Source organism: Kogia breviceps, chromosome 2 (genome assembly GCF_026419965.1).
Source record: "Kogia breviceps isolate mKogBre1 chromosome 2, mKogBre1 haplotype 1, whole genome shotgun sequence".
Classification (NCBI taxonomy): domain Eukaryota; kingdom Metazoa; phylum Chordata; class Mammalia; order Artiodactyla; family Physeteridae; genus Kogia; species Kogia breviceps.
Genome location: NC_081311.1, coordinates 60,625,737 through 60,650,388, shown reverse-complemented (window position 1 = coordinate 60,650,388; position 24,652 = coordinate 60,625,737). Strand labels below are relative to the sequence as shown.

Below are 24,652 nucleotides of genomic sequence, written 5' to 3'. Positions count from 1 at the left end.
AATAACAAAAGCAAAAAATAACAAGTATGGGTCATCAATCGGATCAAGATTTCAGAGGAACAGGATGGGGAGCTCACCTTCTGCCACAAATACATCAAAAATACATCTACATGTGAAATGATTCTCACAGAACATCTACTGAATGCTGGCAGAAGACATCAGACTTCCAAAAGGGCAAGAAAATCTCCACATAACTTGGTAGGACAAAAGAAAAGAGAAAACAAAAGAGAGAAAGGAATCAGGATGGGACCTGTGCCCCCAGGAGGGAGCTGTGAAAGAGGAAGAGTTTCCACACACTGGGAAGTCACCTCACTGGCGGGGAGATTAGCCAGAACAGAGGGGGAGCTTTAGAGCCTCAGAGGAGAGTGCAGCAACCGATTTGCAGAGGGCAAAGCAGAGAGAAACCTGCACAGATGGTTGGTGTCACCACCTGGCACTCACCAGCCTGATACGCTTGTCCACTGAGGCGGGCGGGGGTTGAGTGCTGAGGCTCAGGCTTTGGAGGTCAGACCACGGGAGAGGACTGGGGTTGGCTGCGTGCAGACAGCCTGAGGGGGCTAGAGTGTGGTGTGCCTCAATCAAGGGAGTACAGGAAGAAGCCTGGGCCCACGAGAGAGGCAAGATGCCATTGTTCAGGGTGCGAGAGGAGGAGAGAGGCGGGACCTCCATAGGAGTTTCTTTCTCCACACACGCTCAGGTGGCAGGGCACTGCCTACATGAGCTCCAGGGGCAGGTACGAGCCGCCACTGCCATCTCAGATTCCAGAAGTGGGCGCAGACCGCTGCCACTACCGAGGGTCCCACAACTAGGCACCAACCGCTGCCCTAACCGCTGCCTTCCTGGGAGTGTGCTCGGGCTGCACACCTGCACACCCACTATCAAGGGGATAATGGCCAGCACAAACTGTGGAAAGAGACAGCAAGCATAAAAACCAAAAACAGCCCTCGTGCCAAAAATATATTTAACTCACACAAGCTACACAGGGACATTCCCACATATAAATAGCCCTCCAAGATGAGAGTAGATAACCATTTCTCCTAAACTCACAGAGTAAGAGAAATATAAGCAAAATGAAGAAGCAGTTAAACTGCTTCTTTAACTCCCAGTTAAAAGACCAAGAGAATTCCCCAGAAGGAACAAACAAGGAAACAGACCTCTTCAGTCTAATAGACACTGAGTTCAAAAAGGTAATGAAAATACTGAAAGTATTAAGAAAGGCTACTGACAGAAATGCAGATTATGGTAAAAAGGAACTAGAAACTACAAGGAGGAGCCAAGAAAAATTAGAAAATTCATTTGCCAAGACAAAAGCTGAGCTAAAGACAATGAATAGCAGAATGAATAATGCAGAAGAAAGAATAAGGGATCTGGAAGATAGAATAATGGAAATTACCCAATCAAAACAACAGAGAGAAAACCAAATGAAAAAAAAAGAAAGCAATATAAGAGACCTATGGGATAATATAAAGAATGTCAATCTATGTATAATAGGGATTCCAGAAGGAGAAGAAAGAGAAAAGGTTATTGAAAATGTATTTGAAGAAATTATGGCTGAAAAATCCCAAACCTAAAGAAGGAAACAGATATCTAGATACAAGAAGCACAAAGGGTCCCAAACAAGATGAACCCAAACCGACCTACACCAAGACATGTTCTAATAAAAATGGCAAAAGTTAAAGATAAAGAGAGGATTCTAAAGGCAGCAAGAGAAAAACAAATAGTTAATTACAAGGGAACTCCCATAAGGCTATCAGCTGATTTCTCTACAGAAACATTGCAGGTCAGAAGAGAGTGGCAAAATATATTCAAAGTTTTGAAAGGGAAAAATCTGCAACCTAGAATACTCTACCCAGCAAGATTATCATTCAGAATAGGAGGGGAAATAAAGAATTTCTCAGACAAGCAAAAACTAAAAGAATACAGCAATACTAAACCTATCCTAAAAGAAATATTGAAAGGTCTTCTCTAAATAGAAAAGAAACAAAAAGATATAGGAAGGAGGAAATCACAGTTTACAATTGGAAAGTAAATCACTAAATTAGCCAGTATACAGATCAAAAAGAAAAAAAAAAGACCTATTTGTGAAAGCAATGATAAACACAAGGAACAGGAAAAGGATAAACATGAAGATGTAAAAAAGGACATCAAAATCCTAAAACGTGGGAAAGGAGGGTAAGAAAATGTAGATTCCTTTTTTTTTTAGAATGTGTTTGAACCTATATGACTATCAGTCTAAAGCAAGCAGATATAGGAAGAGGCTACCATACTTGAAAAACAGGTCAACCACAAATCAAAAATATACAATAGATTACTAAACCCAAAAAGAAGAGAACACAAGCATAAAATAAAAGGAAATGATCAAACCACAAAAAGGAAACAAAAAGAAAAAGGAACAAAAAAGAAACATAGAATCAACTGGAAAACAAGGTTTAAAATGGCAATAAAGGACTTCCCTGGTGGTGCAGTGTTTAAGAATCCACATGCCAATGCAGGGGACATGGGTTTGAGCCCTGGTCCAGGAAGATCCCACATGCCTCTGAGCAACTAACCCCGTGTGCCACAACTGCTGAGCCTGCATTCTAGAGCCTTTAAGTCACAACTACTGAGCCCACATGCCACCAGTACTGAAGCCTGTGTGCCTAGAGCCTGTGCTCTGCAACAAGAGAAGCCACTGCAATGAGAAACCTGCGCACTGCAACGAAGAGTAGCCCCCACTCTCCGCAACTAGAGAAAGCCTGTGCCCAGCAACGAAGACCCAATGCAGCCAGAAATAAGTAAATAAATTTATTTTTTTGAATGGCAATAAACACATATGTATCAATAATTACCTTATATGTCAATGGACTGAATGCTCCAATCAAAAGACAAAGAGTGGCAGACTGGATTAAAAAAACAAGAGCCTACAATACGCTGCCTACAAGAGACCCACCTTAGGGCAAAGGACACACATAGACTGAAAGTGAGGGGATGGAAAAAGATGTTTCATGCAAACAGAAATGACAAGAAAGCAGGAGCTGCAATATTCATATCAGACAAAATAGACTTTAAAATAAAGGCCATAAAGAAAGATAAAGAGGGCTTCCCTGGTGGCACAGTGGTTGAGAGTCCGCCTGCCAATGCAGGGGACATGGATTTGTGCCCCCGTCTGGGAGGATCCCACATGCCGTGGAGTGGCTAGGCCTGTGAGCCATGGCTGCTGAGTCTGCATGTCCAGAGCCTGTGCTCTGCAACGGGAGAGGCCACAACAACAACAACAACAACAAAAAAAAAAAAAAAAAGAAAAGAAAGATAAAGAAGGACATTATATAATGGTAAAGGATGAATATAAGAAGAGGATTTTACACTCTTCAACATATATGCACCTAATCCATTCACGATAACAACTCTTACCAAAGTGGGTATACAGGGAATATATCTCAACATAATAAAAGCCATTATGACAAACCTACAGCCAATATAATACTCAACAGTGAAAAGCTGAAGGACTTCCCATTAAAATTTGGAACAAGACAAGGATGCCCACTCCTACTAGTTCTATTCAACATAGTACTGGAAGTCCTAGCCACAGCAATCAGACAAGAAAAAGGAATAAAAGGTATCCAAATTGGAAGGGAAGAGGTAAAACTGTCCCTATATGCAGACGACATGATACTATATATAGAAAACCCTAAGGACTCCACACAAAAACTACTAGATCTAACAGATTAATTCAGCAAAGTAGCAAGATACAAGATAAACATTCAGAAATCGGCTGCATTTCTTTACACTAACAATGAGATATCAGAAAGGGAATGTAAAAAAACAATACCTTTGGGAATTCCCTGGTGGTCCAGTGGTTAGGACTCCATGCTCTCACTACAAAGGGCCTGGTTTCAATCCATGGTTGGGGAACTAAAATCCCACAAGCCGCTTGGTGTGGCCAAAAAAGAAGAAAAAGAAAAAAGCCTTTTAAAATCGCACCAAACAAAATAAAAAACCTAGGAATAAACTGACCAAAGAGGTGAAAGATTTATATGCTGAGAACTATAAAACATTAATAGAGGAAATTAAAGATGATTCAAAGAGATAGATATCCCATGCTCTTGGACTGGAAGAATTAATAGTTAAAATGGCAATACTACCCAAAGCAATCTACAGATTTAATGCAATCCCTATCAAATTACCCATGACATTTTTCATAGAACTAGAACAAATGATCCAAAAATGTATATGGAACCATAAAAGACCCCGAATTTCCAAAGCAATCCTAAGGAAAAAAACAAAGCAGGAGGCATAACTCTACCAGACTTCAGACAATACCACAAAGCTACAGTAACCAAAACAGCATGGTATTGGTACAAAAACAAACATACACATCAACGGAACAGAATAGAGAGCCCAGAAATAAACCCACACACCTATGGTCAATTAATCTTGGACAAAGGAGGCAAGAATACACAATGGGAAAAAGTCTCTTCAGCAAGTCGTGCTGGGAAAGTTAGACAGCTACATGTAAATCAATGAAGGTAGAACACACACTCACAGCAGCACAAAAATAAATTCAAAATGCCTTAAAGACTTAAACGTAAGACATGACACCATAAAACTCCTAGAAGAAAGCATAGGCAAAACATTCTCTGACATAAACTGTACCAATGTTTTCTTTGGTCAGTCTCCCAAGGGAATAGAAATAAGAACAAAACTAAGAAATGGGACCTAATCACCCTTACAAGCTTTTGCATAGCAAAGAAAACCATAAAAAAAAAAGAGAGAGACTTCCCTGGTGGTCCAATGGTTAAGAATCCACCTTCCAATGCAGGGGATGTGGGTTCAATCCCTGGTTGGGGAACTAAGATCCCACATGCTGTGGGGCAACTAAGCCCGTGTGTTGCAACTACTGAGCACACAAGCCACAATTAGAGAGAAGCCCGTGCACCACAACGGAAGAGCCCACATGCTGCAACGGAGATCCCGTGTGCTGCAACGGAGATCCTGTGTACCGCAACTAAGACCCGACACAGCCAATAATTAAATAAATAAATAAATAAATAAATATTGGAACTTCCCTGGTGGCAAAGTGGTTAAGAATCCACCTGCCAATGCAAGGGATAAGGGTTCAAGCCCTGGTCCAGGAAGATCCCACATGCCGCGGAGCAACCAAGCCCATGCGCCACAACTACTGAACCTGAGCTCTAGAGTCCATGAGCCACAACTACTGAGCCCATGCGCCTGGAGCCCTTACTCTGCAACAAGAGAAGCCACAGAAATGATTAGTCCGCGTACTGCAACAAAGAATAGCCCCCGCTCGCCACAACTAGAGAAAGCCCATGTGCAGCAACAAAGACCCAACACAGCCAAAAATAAATTAATTTATTTATTTTAAAAAATTAAAATAAATAAATATTAACAAAACAGAAAGAAAAAAAAAAGAAAAGACAACCTACAGAATGGGAGAAAAGATTTGCAAATGGTGCAACCAACAAGGGCTTAATCTCCAAAATATACAAACAGCTCATACAACTGAACAACAAAAAAACAAACAACCCAATAGAAAAATGAGAAGACCTTAATAAACATTTCTCCAAAGACATACAGATGGTCAGTAGGCACATTAAAAGATGCTCAACATCACTAATTATTAGAGAAATACAAATCAAAACTACAATGAGATACCACCTCACACCAGTCAAAATGGCCATCGTCAAAAGTCTACAAATAACAAATACTGGAGAGGGTGTGAAGAAAAGGGAACCCTCCCAAACTGTTGGTGGGAATGTAATTTGATGCAGCCGCTATGGAAAACAGTATGGAGATTCCTCATAAAGCTAAAAATAGAACTACCTTATGATCCAGCAATCCCACTCCTGGGCATATACCCAGACAAAACTATAATTCAAAAAGATACATGAACCCCTATGTTAACAGCAGCACTATTCACAATAGCCAAGACATGGAAACAACCTAAATGTCCATCAACAGATGAATGGATAAAGAAGATGTGGTACATATATACAATGGAATACTTCTCAGACATAAAAAAGAATGAAATAATGCCATTTACAGCAACATGGATGCAACCAGAGATTACCATACTAAGTAAAGTAAGTCAGAAAGAGAAAGACAAATACTATATGATATCACTTATATGTAGAATCTAAAATATGGCAGAAAAAAAGTGGATATATGTGTATATATAACTGACACTTTGCTGTACAGGAGAAACTAACACAAAATTGTAAACCAACCATACTCCAATAAAAAAATTTTTTTAATTAAAAAAAGTCCTCATAAATCAAATTACAGTATATCTTCATGTGAACATTCAAAATGACAATTCTAATTTAAACATATCTCAAGGTTACTAATGTTAATAATACAAAGACAAAACAAAACAAAAATAAATAAATAAAATATGGCACAAATGAACCTATCTACAAAACAGAAACAGATTCACAGATATAGACAACAGACTTGTGCTTGCCAAGGAGGAGGGGTGAGGGTGAGGGATGGACTGGGAGTTTATGGTTAGTAGGTGCAAACTATCAGATTTAAAATGGATCAACAAGGTTCTACTGTATAGCACAGGGAACTATATCCAATCCCCTGGAATAAACCGTAATGGAAAAGAATATTAAAAAAGAATGTATGTATGTGTATAACTAAGCCACTTTGCTGTACAGCAGAAATTAGCACAACATTGTAAATCAACTATACTTCAATAAAAAATAAATTAAATAAATAAATAAATTTTTTAAAACCACACTACCAAAAAATAAAAAAGAGTATGGGTTAAAACAAACAAACAAAAAAGACTTAGCCTAGAATATAGGTTTAGGAACAAAGTATTTCAGAGATATTATATAGTTAGAAACTGTAAAAGTGTGAAAACAGAAACTATCCACTTATCCATTCAACAAACTTTTGTGGCCTCTCCCGTTGCGGAGCACAGGCTCCGAACGCGCAGGCTCAGCGGCCATGTCTCAGGGGCCCAGCCGCTCCGCGGCATGTGGTATCTCCCAGACCAGGGCACAAACCCATGTCCCCTGCATCGGCAGGCGGACTCTCAACCACTGCGCCACCAGGGAAGCCCCTCAACAAACATTTTTTGAGCCCCTTTCTATCCCAGATATTTCTAAGCACTAGAAATTCTGAAATAAATAAGATACAGCCCTGATTTCAAAAAGTATCTCCTCTAACAAGGGAGGCAAATGAATAATTGCTATACAGTTTGGTGAATATACAGAAGTACAGATAGGGCTGCCAGGTAAAATACGAGATGCCAAATTAAATTTGAATTTCAGATAAACAACAAATAATTTTTTTAGTGTAAGTATGTCCCAAATTTTCTTTTTTGGTTTTTTGGTTTTTTGGTTTTGTTTTTGTCCCGTAAATCTGGCAACCTTAAATACAGGAATACAAAGGAAAAGCTCACAAATCAGCTTAGGAGACAAAGGCTGCAAATTTCAGTTATATGTCTATTCATTTACACCCATGGATTGAATTGAGCATTATCTACATTCTTACTTGTTTGACTGTTAATAAGAATTGATTAGTTACTAAAAAGTTATTAAATAATATTTTCTAGGGAAATTAAAATGAGTTGTACACATGAATAGATCAAATTATCTATATATCATTGGTCTTGTTTCAAATTGGGGGCTGTTTTTTTCATAAAAGAGTATGTTTGCTTCCATGTTATTGCTTATTGTTTCTTCAAAATTGTATAAATATTCTTTTTTTTATCATATGTATGTTTTGTTATCAGCTGCTGGAAAGAATAAAGTCAAATTGGAAAATAAAAAAAAAATTTTTTTTTAAGTTCAGTTATGTGTCAAAAGGTCTTCAAATACAAACTGATTAAAATTAGTAGGTCATGGTGACAGCTGCCAGAACCAGGTGGGACTCAAAGTATACTGTGTTATTCCCAGATTAAAAAGGTAAGGTGTGTTCACCTGTCCCTACAACAGCTACTAAATACCTCAGAATATCCTGATCACTCATATAATTAACATTATTTAGAATCCCAAGGACTTACAGAACACAGGTTTGCGGGCAAGGTCATTTAAAGTGACTCCTCCTTCAGGATTGAACTCAAAACTGCAGGTGAAGTTGTATTTTGCAGTTCCTTCTGGAGAAACAGTAATTTTTGCAGAGTCTCCCAGAACCACCTGATTGAATTCTGCACGGATAAAGGTAACTGGAGTATCTCCTTTAAAACCTTTCTGTTGACAGAAACATACTTTACAATTATATTCAAATAGAGAATTTTCCTACATATCTGGCAACCCATTTTGACTTTATATAGCATTTTGCACGTTTTCCTAACAAGCTATGTCACAAATACAAACGGGGGAAGTAGAAAGTCATTAAACAAATCTAGTTGTAGCTAAATACAACATTCTATTTAAAGGCTGTTAAGTTGGAAGCTTTGAAAAATAACAGTAATTTTGTTTATATGATTATAAAAGCACATTGTGGAAGATTTGAAAAAGTGAGGAAAGCACACAGGAAAACAAATTACCTGTAATAATATATTTTCTAGTGTTTTGCTGTGTGTGTGCGTATATATATATATATATATATATACGCACACACATTTATATATACATTGTTATATATACCCTTTAAAAGAAAGTAGAGATCATTTATTACATCCTGTTTTGGAATAAGCTTTTTGACTTCATACTACTGAACGAATATTTTGATGTTTCATTATTCTTGTAAATTTTAATAGTTATATCATATTGTAGTTTTATTTAAATTCATCAAATGAAATTAATCACAAGAGAAGTTCTGGAGGAATTCAGATCCTTTTCAGGAGAAAGGAACTGCTGTCTAGGAAAATGAAAACCAATTGTTTCACCCCCATTAAATTTAGTATTCAAATTGCCAGGTATTTTACACACTAATATGACTTGCTGATTATAGACTAACAATAAGGAACACTGAGAAGGAATTGCCATTGCTATGTAAAGCCAGGAGGTTTGGTGGTACAGAATAATGCAAAACTCCATGCCTCCTGTTAATGTTCCCAACACATCTTCCCCAAGTCACACCTGGATGACTGACAGGGAGACCTGAGCCCAAAGACAAGAGTACTTTCAAGGAGAATGAATAAACTAAGGACTTCCAGGATTCCCAAAAATAACTTTACCAAGTCATATCCATCTGTCACAGTGATCTGCACGGGTCTGCCTGTTGATGACACCTGCTCCATATCAGCACCTGGGCAAAGCCTCTCTGGTCTTCTTTGATCTCTGTGAACATAATGAATGAACCTGTCCCCTTATATACCATAGTTGCACAAGTATCCACATTACATCATAACCAATACCAGAGCAGAACCTAGAGAAATGCCCTAGTCCAGCACTGTTTTGTGCACTTTCCAACCTTTGTTGCCAGATAGGCAGTACCTTAGGGACCTGGTCACAAGGATGATTCTGCTGGTTAGTGCTAGAAAGATCCTTATACATGTAACTAACCCATTAAGCACAAATTATTACAAGGCAAAGAGGGTAGGAATGCCATCACCCCACCTCCTTCAAAGTGTCTTTTGGTAGCTTTTTTTATTGTGATGTGCAAAACCCCCCTCAAGCCTTACTTAATCTCTCAGTTTTAGAAAAATATATTTTGATAACAAGAAAGAAGCAGCCCCACAGAATGTTAGTCCACTGGAAAAAGTCCTGACGTATGTCTTATTTAGTCAAAGATATTTTCAAATTATTTTACAACACTAAGGACACAACTTCAAAAATAAATTGGACATATGTTAAGGAAAATAAAGGTCATGTTTTCTGACTCAATTCAAAGTGGAACTTAATGCAATGCAAATGTTTACATCGGGATATACTATGCTAAGTGTGTCTAGGACTGGTGGTAGAAAAAAGAAAGAGATACCTTGCTGTCTCCACGCTTTGTAAGTATTCTGAATCTTTCCAGCGACTCCCTCATTTTCCCTGTTACCTACAAGTCTCATATAACTTGTTCAACGTTATGTCTCCAGGCTCATTCACGGCCTAAGTGGCCCTGACAACTTTCTTATCAAGTTTACATTTGAAACGATGTTTTACATCAGTCTCCTTTCCTTTTCAATAGTAGCACGTGAATTAGGCCTCACTAGCCTGACCCTGGACAAATGCCTAACTTCTCTGAGCCTCAGTCTCATCTTCTATAAAATGGATAAGATAACTTCTGACCTGTTTCACATTTGTTGAGAATATCCACTAAAATAGTAAAACTGCTTAACCTATGAAGCACGGCACAAATGGTGTTATTAATATGCACTATGTTTCTTGAATGCTTAATTACTTCTTTAAAGACAAGTAATCGATCATACATTTCTGCAGTCCCTGAGTGCCTGGCACCATGCCTTGACCGCAAGAGGCATTAGCAGCGTATCTGTTGAACAATGAGTGCAAGAAATCTGGCTAGTTAAAAGTTATGGTCAAGGCAATTAAGTGGGGGCTCCTGTTGCCACTGACAAGGCACGCATTTCTCGTCATCTGCTCAGAAGTGGAAGGGGAAAAGTCAGATTAGAAAATGGTTAGGTGCACAACAGTGCAAATCAACTATACTCCAATAAATTTTTTTAATTTAAAAAATTAAAAAAACAAAAAAACAATATCTTAAACAAAACAAACAAACCCCCAAAAACAAAAAGAAAGAAATCGTTTAGGTGAAGGAGATGATGTGACTGGGAGTGGTCTGGGGACAGGAGCGCAGTCTGCGCTTACTGTAGGGGAATCTCGGCGCAAAGTAGGAAGTAGGGTCTCAGTCTGGCTTTGGGTGGGAGGCCTGGGCTTGGCGAGAGCGTCCGCGCCTAGCGGGGTCGGTGGCGTTCATGTCTGTACGGGAGTACAGTTGTGCAGGGATGCGGCGTGTGCGTTTCAGCCTGGCCGAAGCTTAGGGAGAAGAAACTGAGGTAACACGGTGTGGCCGCAGGGCCAGGGTGGGGAGGCCGGGAAAAGACAGTTTTATAAGGAGTAAGAACAGACTTACCCGACTCAGACACAGAGGTCGTTTGTTGGGTTTTTTTTTTTTTTGGCAACTATAGCAACCAATTACATCTCGCGAGAAATTTGTCTCCACAATCACCGCAAGTTTATCCCAAGACTCGCGATAACATTGTCCGGGAAGGAAAGGGGGACGGGGCGCAAGGTGTTTCTACGCCTGCATTCCGGAAACCGTGCTCCTGAGCGATAGCCTCTGTGTTTGCGGTCAATTGTGTTTTCGCCGATGCCACTTTCCCTTGGCATAAGTGTTGCCTAAGTACAAAGTTTTCCACCTTTCGAGTTTGCTTTTTCGACCCCTTTCTTTCAGTATCTCTCCATAAATAGGAGAAAAACCAAAAGCAAATTTATTTAAAGATAAAATAAAAGCCTTTATTAAACGGTTTTGAAAACAGGTCATTTAAATCTTTCTCCGTGAAAAATGCAGATAAGACAATATTTTAAAAGGGAGCCTGTCTCTCACACACTGTTGGGGAGAATGCAAAATCGCACTGCTTCTAGTGCTAAATATTTATACAATAAACAGACTCAAAGTATATGATGTTAATGCAAAAATTTAATACGTTTGAAATTCAACATTACTTTAGAGTTGGAATGGCAAAATACAATGGCAAAAACCTGGAAACAACTCATACTGAAGAGTGGACGAATACACTGATATATATTCACAATATCACATATTACAAAGGAGTCAAAATGAATGAACTACAGCTCTTCACAACATGGATGAATCTTAGCAGTATACAACTTTAAAATGTTGCACTGCTAAGAGCCAGCTTGAAGGGGCTCCTGGCCAAATCAGAGACAATTTGAGGATCAAGATAAACAATGATAAAAATGGATTACAATCCATTGAATAGGAATACACAAGTTCACATTGATATAAATAAATGAAGAGAAATGAAAGCTCTTTCTAACAGTAGAATGCCAACCCAATAATGGAGAGGAAATGATGGAAATAGAGAATTACCATTTGGCACCAACTATAGAAGTGGATGATTTAGACATGAGTCTTCAGTGCTAAGATTGGTGTGTGGAGGTTTGATGAGGAATAGGATACTGGCATGAATTTGGAATACTAATCTATTACAAAGGGGAAAACAGTGAATTTAAGAAACCAACATGATCAAGTGATCAAGATTAACATCACCAGTGTCGGGAGGAGTCTACATTTTGTGCCTCCTGATGAGACTCACTGGGAAAAGCAAAGCATCATTTCGTGGTACTCCTGCAAACAAGGGACCCTGGTTGTAAGCTGTCCTATAGAAACTAAGGCCTGTACCCTTTAATAAAACTGTCAAGGCCATGAAAGACTGGCAACTCTTGCAAATTAAAGGAGTCTGAATGCAACTAAATGCAATACATATACCTGTATAGTATGTTGACCCAGAAAGGAAAAGAAACATTGTTGGGATAGTGGGAAAAATTTGAATGGGCTTAGTAGATTGGGTGGTAGTGTTGTACCAATACTGATTTCCTGGTGTGGAAGATTGTTTGCTGTTATGTAGAAGAGTGTCCCTGTTTGGGGGAAAATACCCGCTGGAGTATTTAGGAGTGATGGGACATCATGACTGCAGTTTGCTCTCTCAACCCTCAAAAGTTTCAGAGAAAGACTAATAACAAAGGATATATGCACACACACACACATACTCGGAGTGAGCAATGAACCAATAACATGTTAACTATATGAGAATCTGGGTGAAGAGGACATGGGAGCATGGGAGTTCTTTGTACTGTTCTGGCAACTTTTCTATACATTTGAAACTATTTCAAAATAAATTATTAAACTATACACACACCCACACACTACTCCCCATGGAAACTCTTTGCTTAGGATACAATTACCAGAGCCAAATTTTAAAAACAAATTGTATTTCTGCTAATAAACATATTAAAATTATAAAAATTAAGAAAAATATTTTTTAAAGTTGCAGTGTTATAAGTCATAAAAGTTCTCAAAATAAAACTATGCAACTGTTGAGTAAGGCATTTCTCTCTGGATTTTTTCCCCAGTGAGGGTTGTGAGTGAATCTGCCCTGAAATATCTATCCTACCTTGTGCGCAACATACCTTTTTTTTCTGGCCGTGAGGCTTGCAGGGTCCTAGTTCCCCGAATTTAAAAATGGGTATTTGAATAGACATTTTTCCAAAGAAGACATGCAAATGGCTAATAAGCTCAAGAAAATATGCTCGTTAGTCATTAGGGAAATGCAAATCAAAACCGCAATGAGATGCCACTTCACATCCACTAGGATGGCTATATTCAAATAGACAATGATAGTGTTGATAAGAATGAGGAGCAATTGGAAGCCTCATTCATTGCTGGTAGGATCGTAAAATGGTACATACATCTGCTTTGGAAAATAGTTTGGCAGATCTTCAGAAGGTTAAACATACTCTCTCTCTCTCTTTCTTCCCCCCAACACTTTCTCTTTCATAGTCTCTTTCTCTCCCTTTTTTTTTTCAGTATCTTTGAATCTTTCAGTCTCTTTCTGAGTCTCATTTTTAAAACTGCTCTTTTAGAACGGAAAACGGTTCAGGTCCTGCTGTAGCATGGGGCTTATGTCTCAGTCACGTCTGCTGTGAAGCACACGATGCTCTATTTATTGTAGAAAGTGACTTTTTTGCTTTCTAGAATTGTTTGTAACAGATGGTATAAGAGAGGTAATAAAGAGAAAAATCTATGCTTGTAAAGAATACAAAAGTTAATTTTACTTACTGTAATATGACTGTCTTAAACTTATTTTCTCTCTGAGAAATGTTCTAAAGGGCAGAAAAAAAAAAAAAAAAAAAAAGTGGGCTTCCCTGGTGGCCGCCTGCCAATGCAGGGGACGTGGGTTCGTGCCCCGGTCCGGGAGGATCCCACATGCCGCGGAGCGGCTGGGCCCATGAGCCATGGCCGCTGAGCCTACGCGTCCGGAGCCTGTGCTCCGCAACGGGAGAGGCCACAACAGTGAGAGGCCCGCGTACCGCAAAAAAAAACAAAAACAAAAACAAAAAAACCTCTGGGAACAGATTTTCTTCTTAGAAATAATACTTCCTAAAAAGTGTAAACTTTGATATGTCCTCCATATCAAAAGCACAAGGAAGCCTTACAGTGCTTTCATGGAAACCACATAGTAAAGCTTTAATCTATCCCAAAACTGGGGGAGCACTCATTAAGTATTATAATAACTGATTATTTTCCCATATTTACTTTAATAAATGTATCAACCATACTGTTTTGTATCACGTAAAGATGTTTACACGTGTCACATGCATCCTTCGCATGGATATGTTGTGCATTCCTTACGTTTTACTTTTTAAAATTTCATGTTTATTATCCTTTTCGTCTCATCAAAGGAGAAATCAAGAAAGTCTGTTTCCTTAGTCATCTTAGTCATTATCCACCCACACCGTCCATCCAGGTTAAGAACATCGCACAGACTGAGTTATTAAAGTTGATCCGAAAGAGCAATCTGTTCTAAATGACGGTCCCTGGATCTGCCACAGAACCCTGTAAATACCCTTCATCACTCTGGCGGGGCAGTATCACATTTCCTTCATGCTACTTTTGTGGCTGACACAAGTTAGGCAGTGAGATTTGGGCTTTGGATGATCCTGGTTGATTGATACAGCAACGGTCCTTCTCCTGGGACAGGTAATCACAAATTTACTTTTCAGGATAAAAAGTATCCTGTTTATTGTTTTTTAAAATGTTTTTAGTTTTTAAAACTAAATAGGTTTTGAACTTATAGCTTTTTAAGTTTTAGTTTTAAGCCAGTGTGTTCAGTACCGTTGAGATGAAAGAGACATTTCTTAAGGATTTAATTGTAGTTCTCAATTACACTGTATCATGGGGTTTGTTTAAGACCCTCTATAATCCACCATACATACATTGTTTTGGATGGTCAAGAACTTGCCTCTGCTGTGTTTTTCTCATTAGCAAAGGTTAGAAAATAATACAAGTCTCTATTCTTTAAAAATAAGATATAGAGGATTGTTGTTTTTTCATCTGATACTTGAGGGGAATACCTCAATATAAATCTACAAACTTTAAGCAAAACTCATTGAAAATTTGGTATATCTCAGAAATTTCTTTTAAAGAATAAAAATCTAAAGCAATCTGGAAAAATAGCAAATACAAAAATTTTATATGAATCTACTAGCACAGAAATTCTCCCATGCTTATCCTCCAAGTGAAGACTTCCTCTGTCATAGATCTTCCAGATTCCTTGGCATTCCTGTGGATCACCTCAATGTGAGTAAACTGTTTCTATGACTGAGTGACTGAATTAAGAAAACAGCTGAAGGCCAAGCACAAGATCATGTTCAAACCACAATAAACACATGTGTTAGATGGGCCACTCAACTTTATGGGGAAGGCTTAAGACATGTAAACTTGTGTTTACTTGTCACTTATAAAATTTGTTTTTAATTATGTTGGATATATTTTTTAAGTTTTAAAAAGTATTCTTTGTACCAGTAAACTCTGGTAAAATCTAAACTAGTAGGTTTGTGGTGTAATGTTTATACAATTACTAAGATGATATGCAGGGTAGGGGCTACATTACTTGGGAGCAGAAACCAATGTTAAAAAACTAGAATCTAGAATACAAGGTTGATATACTGTAGGCAAGGTATCCACAGTTGCTGAATATTATTTATTTAAAATATTTATATGCAACTTTTTTTCAGAGCTCAAAAAATTTTGTGGTGACTATTGCACAAATGCATGAATATCCTAAAAACGACTGAATTGTACACTTTAAAAGGATGAATGGTATATGAATTCTATCTCAATTTTTAAAAATTAATTATTTATATATTTTTGTCTGGGCTGGGTCTTTGCTGCTGTGCGTGGGCTTTCTTTTTATTTGCAGCGAGCAGGGGCTACTCCTCACTACGGTGCGCAGACCTCCCATTAAGGTGTCCTCTCCCGCTGCGGTGCACGGGCTCCAGGCGCGCAGGCTTCAGCAGTTGTGGCACATGGGCTCAGCAGCTGTGGCTCGAGGGCTCTAGAGCACAGGCCCAGCAGCTGCGTTGCACAGGCCCAGCTGCTCCACGGCACGCGGGATCCTCCCAAACCAGGGCTTGAACCCACGTCCCCTGAATTGGCAGGCAGATTCTTAACCACTGCACTACCAGGGAAGACCTAAATTTTTAAAAGTTTAAAACTAGGGGCTTCCCTGGTGGTGCAGTGGTTGACAGTCTGCCTGCCGATGCAGGGCACATGGGTTCGTGCCCCGGTCCAGGAAGATCCCACATGCCGCGGAGCGGCTAGACCCGTGAGCCATAGCCGCTGAGCCTGCGCGTCCGGAGCCTGTGCTCCGAAACGGGAGAGGACACGACAGTGAGAGGCCCGCGTAACACAAAAAAAAAAGAAAAAAAAAGTTTAAAAATATATAGCTCATATCTTTTCTTTCCTTAGTAACTTACACCCCTCTTTCTCACCTTTACCAAATCCCAACACTGTTACTTACTTTTCCAAAACCTATATCAAAAATCTATCTTAGGGCTTCCCTGGTGGCGCAGTGGTTGAGTCCGCCTGCCGATGCAGGGGACACGGGTTCGTGCCCCGGTCTGGGAAGATCCCACATGCCGTGGAGCAGCTGGGCCCGTGAGCCATGGCCACTGAGCCTGTGCGTCTGGAGCCTGTGCTCCACAACGGGAGAGGCCACAACAGTGAGAGGCCCGCGTACCACAAAAAAAAAAAAAAAAAAAATCTATCTTAGCCAGTGATCCTTCTACCTATGTATCTTGTATCTTGCTTTTGCCCTGCGCTACAGCTGTACATAGGTCTACCTCTCTAAGAGTAAGGTTGTGTCTTATACCACCTTGTATGTATGTCCCTTGGTACTTACACAAATGTATATCGAAATTAATTGATAATTACTATTCTCCCCCTCAATTTTTAGTACAATAATTCAGCAGATCTGTATTAAGTATCTGCTTTGTGCCGGGGAGCTCAACATAAAGAACAAATACTGTTATTACCCTCAGCAGAATTTATAATCTAACATTTACAATTTCTTTGTATCCTAATTTTTTAGAACCCCAACTAGATTACAAACCTCCTTCCTTTGTATTGATACTTTCCCTAACTACCTACTGTAATGCTCAACATACCCGATAAGTAATTGCTCAGTACTGGGAATAAAGCCAGGTTTGAAATCACTGACTCCCTGAACTACTTCTCCAAAGAGCTAGTATTCAATCTCCCAGGAAGATGATTTAAGCCTCATTTATTCATTAATTCAGCACCTCTTATGTGTCAAGCTTCACTGTCTTGAATCATGATTAAATTGCAACTAAAATTAAAGTCTTTCATAAATTTTTTTTTTAAATCAAGGGCCAATAAAGATCTCTAGGCAGTCTTAAACGTAAAAAGTAGGCTATATATTTTATGTACATAAACACATAATCCCTATTTTAAAAGTTATTACAGGCAATACTAAGCTATTTTATATGTGGGAAGTTTAGTGTTTATGAATATAGAATACCAATTTATGTAAAGTAAGATGCAAATTGCTCTTCTAGGTCAAAAGAGCTGAATTTTTTTAAAAAGTAATACAGTTTTGACATATTACCAACTATAACTGTAATGGAAGGCAAGGGGTTTTTTAAAAATTCAAATTTATTCAATATTGAATTTTTAATTCAATATTATTACACAGAATTACAGACTGTTGTGACTTTTATTCAATTTGGTATCCTATTTAGAATAAGAGCAGTGAGAATTATGCTTTACAAACATTGCGTTATTACTTCATCATTGTGATATGGCTTTACTTGATCGTATATAGAGAAAAAATAACATTGGAATTAAGGCAATAACCACGTGCAAACCAAGCACAATACCCTGACACAGTCTTTAGTAAAAAGCTCTTTTAGTTAGGTGAGAGTTGATGTTGCTGTATGCAGGTCAATCATTGCTTTGAAGGATAAGCTCTGAATAGCTTCACTCATTAAAAAAAAAAATCTCTCCTACTGGCCCACAATGGCCAGAAGAAGCCTTCGGTAATCTCCACTCGTGTCACTTGCAATCATTGTGCCCAGGGTCTTCTGATACATCTGAATGAACATCTGTTTTATTTGTACAAGATCAATCTGCATGCAAGACATGATATTTTTGATATTAGAAAACAGCTGTTAAAGAAAACGGATATTTATTAGAATTATTCTTTAATAGTGAAAAGATCCTAATTATAACCAAAGCAGAGGGGAAAAACACCAAATGACTGGCATTTTATAGCTAGTATTCATACCAGTACTAGCGTCACCCAGTGAATGTCTGATTCACTGTTCTGTAAAGATATTGGATAAGGGTGATACTAGTTTCATCTACTATTCCAAATATATTAGTCATTTAAAAACCATTTGATAGGATGGCTATTATCAAAAACACAGAAAATAACAAGGGTTGGCAAGGATGTGGAGAAGTTGGAACCCTTGTACATTGCTGGTAGGAATGTAAAATGGTGCCGCCATGGGAAAATGGTATGGTAATTCCTCAAAAAAATAAAATAAAAACAGAATTACCATATGATACAGCCATTCCACTTCTGGGTATACACAAAAGTGAAAGCAGAGACTCAAATATTTGTACACCCATGTTCACAGCAGCATTAATCATAACAGCCAAAAGGTGGAAGCAACCCAAGTGTCCATTGACGGATGAATGAATAAACAAAAAGTGGTGTATGCATACAATGGAACATTATTCAGCCTTAGAAAAGAAGGAAATTCTGACACATACTACAATGTGGATGAACCCTGAAGATGTTAAAAAGGACAAATACTGTATGATTCCACTTATATGAAGTATCTAGAGTAGTCAAATACATAGGACAGAAAGCAGAATGGTGGTTGCCAGGAGTTGGGGAGCAAGAAGAATGGTGAATTATTATTTAATGAGTTTTCACTTCTGTAAGGTGAAAAAGTTCTGGTGGTGATGGTTGCACACCAATGTGAATGTACTTAATGTCACTGAACTGTACACTTAAAAATGATTAAAATGGGAATCTTGTGTTACATATATTTTATTATAATTAAAGAAAAAGGGATCCTGCTTAGAAAATTTAAGTCTAAAAACAAATACACAAGAAGGTTTTTCCATATACTGTATTACGGTTCTCTTTTAAAAAATGATTTACCTTCTTTCATATAATTTCATAGCATATGTTTTCTTTTGATTAAAAAGAAGTCCACTAAATAAACAAAGTCAAAGAAAGGAATACATCTGAGGCTATATTTAGGTAAAAAGATAAAGATAAAATTTTTTACAGTTATTTCATAGTTAAGTGTATGCTAAATTTTAAGAATTTTTATGTCCAATGGGATTAATCTGCATAGGTCTTTCATACAGTTTTTTTTTCCCCCCACGCCTCGTGGCTTTCAGGATCTCAGTTCCCCGTCCAGAGACCTAAACCCAGGCCATGGCAGTGAAAGCACCAAATCCTAACCACTAGACCACTAGGGAATTCCCTCATACAGTTCTTTACATAAGCAAAATGAAAACCAAAAAATAAACATCTGGAGGTCCCTGGCGGTCTGTTTCACTTAAGCAAGCCTCTCTCACAGCATGAGGAAAGTGAACATTGTGCTTTATACAACCTCTACCAGCAGTGAGAAAGAGAGCCCTTTCTTAATGTCAGTCCTGAGGGATTGACAACCAACTAAGGAACTTTTAAGAAATTAACATTCTAAGTCAGACAGAGAAAGACAAATACTGTACAATTTTACTTATATGTGGTATCTAAAAAAACAAATGAATGAACATAACAAAACAGAAACAGTTATAGACACAATGAACAAACAGGTAATTGCCAGAAGGGAGGGGGTTGGGGGAAGGAAAGAAATAGGTGAGGGAGAGTAAGAAGTACAAACTTCCAGTTGCAAAATAAGTTAGTCACAGGTATGAAATGTACAGTGTGGGGAATATAGTCAATAACTACATAATATCTTTGTAAGGTGACATGTCATAACTAGACTTATCATGGGGATCCTTTTGAAATGTATAGAAATATCAAATCACTATGCTGTGTAACAGAAATAAGCATAGTGTTGTAGGCCAATTATACTTCAAAAATGAACAAACTCATACAAAAACAGATCGGATTTGTGGTTACTAGAGGTGAGGGGTTGGAGAGGGAAGATTGGAGAAAGACAGTCAAAAGGTACAAACTTCCAGTCATAAGATAAATAAGTACTAGGTATGTAATGTACAACGAGATAAATACAATTAACACTGCTTTACATTATATATGAAAGTTGTTAAGAGAGTACATCCTAAAAGTTCTCTTCACAAGGGAAAACATCTTCCTTTAATCTTGTATCTATCTGAGATGATGGATGTTCACTAAACTTACTGTGAAAATCTTCATCATGTATATAAGTCAAATCACTATGCTGTATACCTTAAACTTATACAGTGTCAATTATATCTCAATAAAACTAGAAGAAAAGAATGTTTTTAATATTGCTAAGAGGGCTTCCCTGGTGGCGCAGTGGTTGAGAATCCCCTGCCGATGCAGGGGATACGGGTTCGTGCCCCGGTCCGGGAAGATCCCACATGCCGCGGAGCGGCTGGGCCCGTGAGCCATGGCCGCTGAGCCTGTGCGTCCGGAGCCTGTGCTCCGCAAGGGAGAGGCCACAACAGTGAGGCCCGCATACCACAAAAAAAAAAAAAAAAAAAAAAAAAAAAAATATTGCTAAGAAAAAAGGATCAACATTCAAAATCAAGTAAGATCAGACAAACAGAGAAAGCCTCACCTCACTTCGAGTGACCACAATCCTGACCAGGGTGGAGTCATCTGTGCCGGCACCTTTCATAGAATAGTACAGCCTCTCAGCAAAGAAGGCAGGGCGGTTCAGGACACACTGCACTGCAAGTGAGAGACGCTTCAGACGTGAAATGACTTGACAAAGGTGTGCACACACCAGGTTCATCTATCACTTCTAGCTGCTTTTGATCATTTTCTATGTAATCATCTCAGAAATCTGAGGTGAGTTGAAGATATTCTCCCCTCGATTTTTCTCGGCCTCCATCTTTCTTTCCAGCAGCATCAGACAGGCTACCTTCAATTCTATAAGATTCCCTCTGGCCAATAAATCCCATTTTCTCTCCATAGATGCAGTCACTTAGCTTCTTAACATTTTCCCCCTTAAAGTGAGAAAATCTGTAGCAACTGTGCCCTGGTAATATCTTACTTAAAAGGAATAATGACTAAAATCTGAATTCTAGATGTCAAATATATCATTTGACTGAGAGAAGGACGTAAGATACACTCCAATATAAAAAAGAAAACACAGATTTGGGCAAAGATTTGAGGATGATAAGAAATCTGACATGTTTTCTCTTAGGTAAATTAAATTAGCCAAGTCTCTACCTGCAGATGGTAGAGATGTACTAACTATACATCATTATGTTAGCTACAATTACTATAGTAGTATTTGTAAGATATTCAATTGCTAAAATCAATGTGTTACTAATATTCTCTTTAGTCTTATATTCTCCATCTCCATGAGAATGAAATTTCCATTTCATTAAACATCTGAATGTCAGGACACCAAAAACTGGGTTTTTAATTTCAAAATGGAAAAGGGTCTCATTGGGCTAAGTACTTGAAAGGTGTTTTGGGGGGCTCAAAATGACGCTTTGTGTGGTGGCACTCTGTAGTTCCTTAGGGCTTTCCTATTCACCTTAATGGGAATGCTACAATCTATCATATATTTTTGTATAGTCCTCAAGAAGGGCATAGAGAATAAAGACCAAATAATTTCAAAACAATCCTATTTGATCACACCACCAACCATTCATAGATAATTGCATATAAAAACAGGATTAGCTTGGCCTCTGCCTGAGTAGATTCCAGGGAGGCTATATATATTAATAATCACCACTTAATGGGAACAACTATTCAAAGCCTCACTCATTTACAAACAAAACAAAGCAAAACACTAAAGTATCTTACAGATGGTCTTCAAACCACTTTCAACATTTCCAGAAAACTCACGGCCAACACTGCTTAACAAATCTCGATTAGCCACCTGTAAACAAAAAGTATAGCAGTTAAAATATTTTCACACCTTGAAATAGAAGCCACATCTTCAAAAGAAAAGCTCATACCCTGGAATAGGCCTCCATGGTAGCTTTCAGCTGAGGAAAGCTTCTTGTGGCAAGAATCATGTTAAAACAAGATTCATCTGTCCCTAATCTCCCCTCACCAGCCTGATAGAGACGCTGAGCATCTTCCTGAGCCAGCTGGTGGTTAACATTCTGGTTCTCATCGCGATTTCCCTGCAAAAGAGGAAGGCAGGAATTAGAAGAAGGTGATACAAGTTCTATTTTTTTAAAAAAAAAGTTTTTCTGGGACTTCCTGGTGGTCTGGTGGTTAAGATTCCGCACTTCCACTGCAGGGGACAGGTCCCCATGACAGGGACATGGGTTCGATCCCTGCTCAGGGAACAAAGATCCCACATGCCATGCGACAAAAAAGTAAAATAAAATTGTAAAACAAAAAAAAACCAGTTTTTCCAATCTAGTCACTTCTGGATTTAAAGGGACAATTTACTAAAAAATTAATGCATAAAGTCTGTCAGGCTTATCTTTCATTTCCAAAGAAACTATACTACTGTAACTAGTACTTTATTACACTGCCAACTTTGGATTTTATATGACCATGGTTTAATGAGGTTATATTAAAATGAGAGGTTTTCAGGGCTTTGAGAGCTAAATCAAATCAGAAAACGTTTCCATAAAAAACCACACACACGTTTTATTTTTGAAAGTGTGGAAAATTTTATTAACATTCACTTTAAAAAGCTTACTCTTGGTACACCAAGAGAAAGGGGTTCTTAAAAAAGTTACTCTTCAGGGTTTGGTCCTTGGTTTAGAAGTTTTGGGGTTTGGGGTTTTGTTTTTGTTTTTATTCAATAAACATTTATTAACAGGTATTAAGAGACTAGGCATGACAGAAACCACAAGGACTGGAAATGACTATGGCCACTCCATTCCTCCCATTAAGGAGATAAAAGATGCCTCCACAGTGGGATTAGGGCTATAACTGTGGTCTCCGGGAATTAAGTGTGGGCTCAGAGCAGGGAATGACAAATGGCCCAGGAGAGTCCAAGAACGCTTCTCTGAGGAGGTAGCTTGAAGGGTGGTTAACTGGGCCAGGAGAAACAGAATGGTATGTGTTGAGACTGCAAAGTATGATACCTCCATAGGCTGTGACCACACACACAGACTCGTGATCCAACAAGTCCTGAACACTAACAATGCAGCCACTTCTATCCTCCAGGAGAAAGCCTTCTGCCACCAAAGGAATTTCATTTCTCACTTCTTTGTGAGAGGGTCTACTTCTATCGGTTCATGTTCTGAGCCAATAAGCACCGTCCCCTGTTCAGTTCGGAGAGATAAGCACTAAGGTTTCCTGGAGGCTGGATATCCCTGAACCCCAAGGTCTGAAGTAACTTTAGATTTCTCATAATGAAGCGACTACTGAGCTATGCTGAGGACCTCCTCTAATAGGAGATATAAACTACCACTCAAATGAAGAAATTATGAGTCTGCTTAGCTAGGATTTAAGATCAATATGCATTATACTGAGTTCCACTTTGTATTCATCCATATAACTATAAGGTATGGAGCACTTGCTTTGTACCAGGCTGTATTAGTCAGGGTTCTCCTGAGGAACAGAAACAACAGGATGTGCTAAGTGGTGCGGACACAAGAAAGACAAGGCCCCTCCCCTCAAGGAATTTAAGTCAAAGGAGGGAGTATATAATATGGAGTTTTCATGAACATCCTTATTCATCCAAGTGTAATCTTAATATACAAGTATTTATTGTGAATGTATACATGAAAATGACATGTGAGCCTCTTAGAAGAAGTTATAAATAACTCAAGTACTGCTAGCCTGTACCAATTTATAGACCAAACTCTTCACTGGGAAGAAGAGAGGGAGGGAGGAAGCTCTGGGCCTGAACAAGAGTAAAGCTTAGATGAGTAGCTCGTTTCTCTCAAAAATATCAATAGAAACACAAACCCAAACAAAGGAAAGGCTGCCCTCTAGAGTCTCAGTGTCTGAGCAACAAAATGGAGAGGTGTTCCCTGAAGGTGAGAAACTGTCTCCTGAAGAGCACTGGCACAAGGAATGTGTAGAAGCATATTCTAAATGGGCTACTGAATACAGCACAGGCAAAGGAGCTCAGGAACAACTCCCCAGATGACTGCCTTTGGATTCAAGCACATAATACAGTCCCATTTTCCTAGGAAGCCACTCCCTGGAATAGGGTGCTTTACTTTGAAAGAAGGCTGGGCCTTGAACCCTGCATAAAGAAATATTCAGCACCTCATTAAAGTCTTAATAATCATTTTTTAGCATTAACTCTCTGATCCTGATTTTCTTTTCATGCTAACCTACTCCCCTGCTCTGTTACTCTGTTGTGGGTAAATTCAATGTCCTCCCATCCATTTGCTTTCTTTTCTCATTTCCATACCCACGCACTTCGGCACACTGTCTTTTCAGCAACTACCTCCCTTTGCTGTGAAGAGCCTCTCCTCTACTTTTAGAATCTTCAAGACTGTCCAACCTTGTTCACTAGCAGGATAGCCAACAACTCCTGATACTGAATCAGTGTGCTAGTGTTTTGCATCATCTCTTTCAAATATACCCTGA

General features: G+C 38.7%; 2 protein-coding genes across 12 annotated transcripts in view; both read right to left on the bottom strand.

The window, feature by feature from the left end:
- CFAP70 (cilia and flagella associated protein 70) overlaps positions 1–11,033 on the bottom strand; it is a 91,179-nt gene extending 80,146 nt beyond the window's left edge. Inside the window, exons 1-3 of one of the 2 annotated variants that reach the window (XM_067025398.1) lie at positions 10,978–11,033; positions 9,134–9,236; positions 8,015–8,201 (exon numbers count right to left, since the gene is read on the bottom strand). In XM_067025398.1, coding sequence (XP_066881499.1) covers positions 8,015–8,201; positions 9,134–9,196 — 250 coding nt within the window. In that variant the 5' untranslated portion in view covers positions 9,197–9,236; positions 10,978–11,033. Of the gene's footprint in view, positions 1–3,808; positions 3,910–8,014; positions 8,202–9,133; positions 9,237–10,977 lie in introns of those variants that run through there. The other variant, XM_067025399.1, reaches the window with a different exon arrangement.
- A 6,613-nt stretch (positions 11,034–17,646) lies between these two features.
- ANXA7 (annexin A7) overlaps positions 17,647–24,652 on the bottom strand; it is a 38,044-nt gene continuing 31,038 nt past the window's right edge. For all 10 annotated transcript variants that reach the window (XM_067025402.1, XM_067025401.1, XM_067025403.1 and 7 more), the window contains 4 exons: positions 22,099–22,269; positions 21,944–22,019; positions 20,742–20,854; positions 17,647–18,077 (listed from right to left, as the gene is read on the bottom strand). In XM_067025402.1, coding sequence (XP_066881503.1) covers positions 17,955–18,077; positions 20,742–20,854; positions 21,944–22,019; positions 22,099–22,269 — 483 coding nt within the window. In that variant the 3' untranslated portion in view covers positions 17,647–17,954. The remainder of the gene's footprint in view (positions 18,078–20,741; positions 20,855–21,943; positions 22,020–22,098; positions 22,270–24,652) is intronic.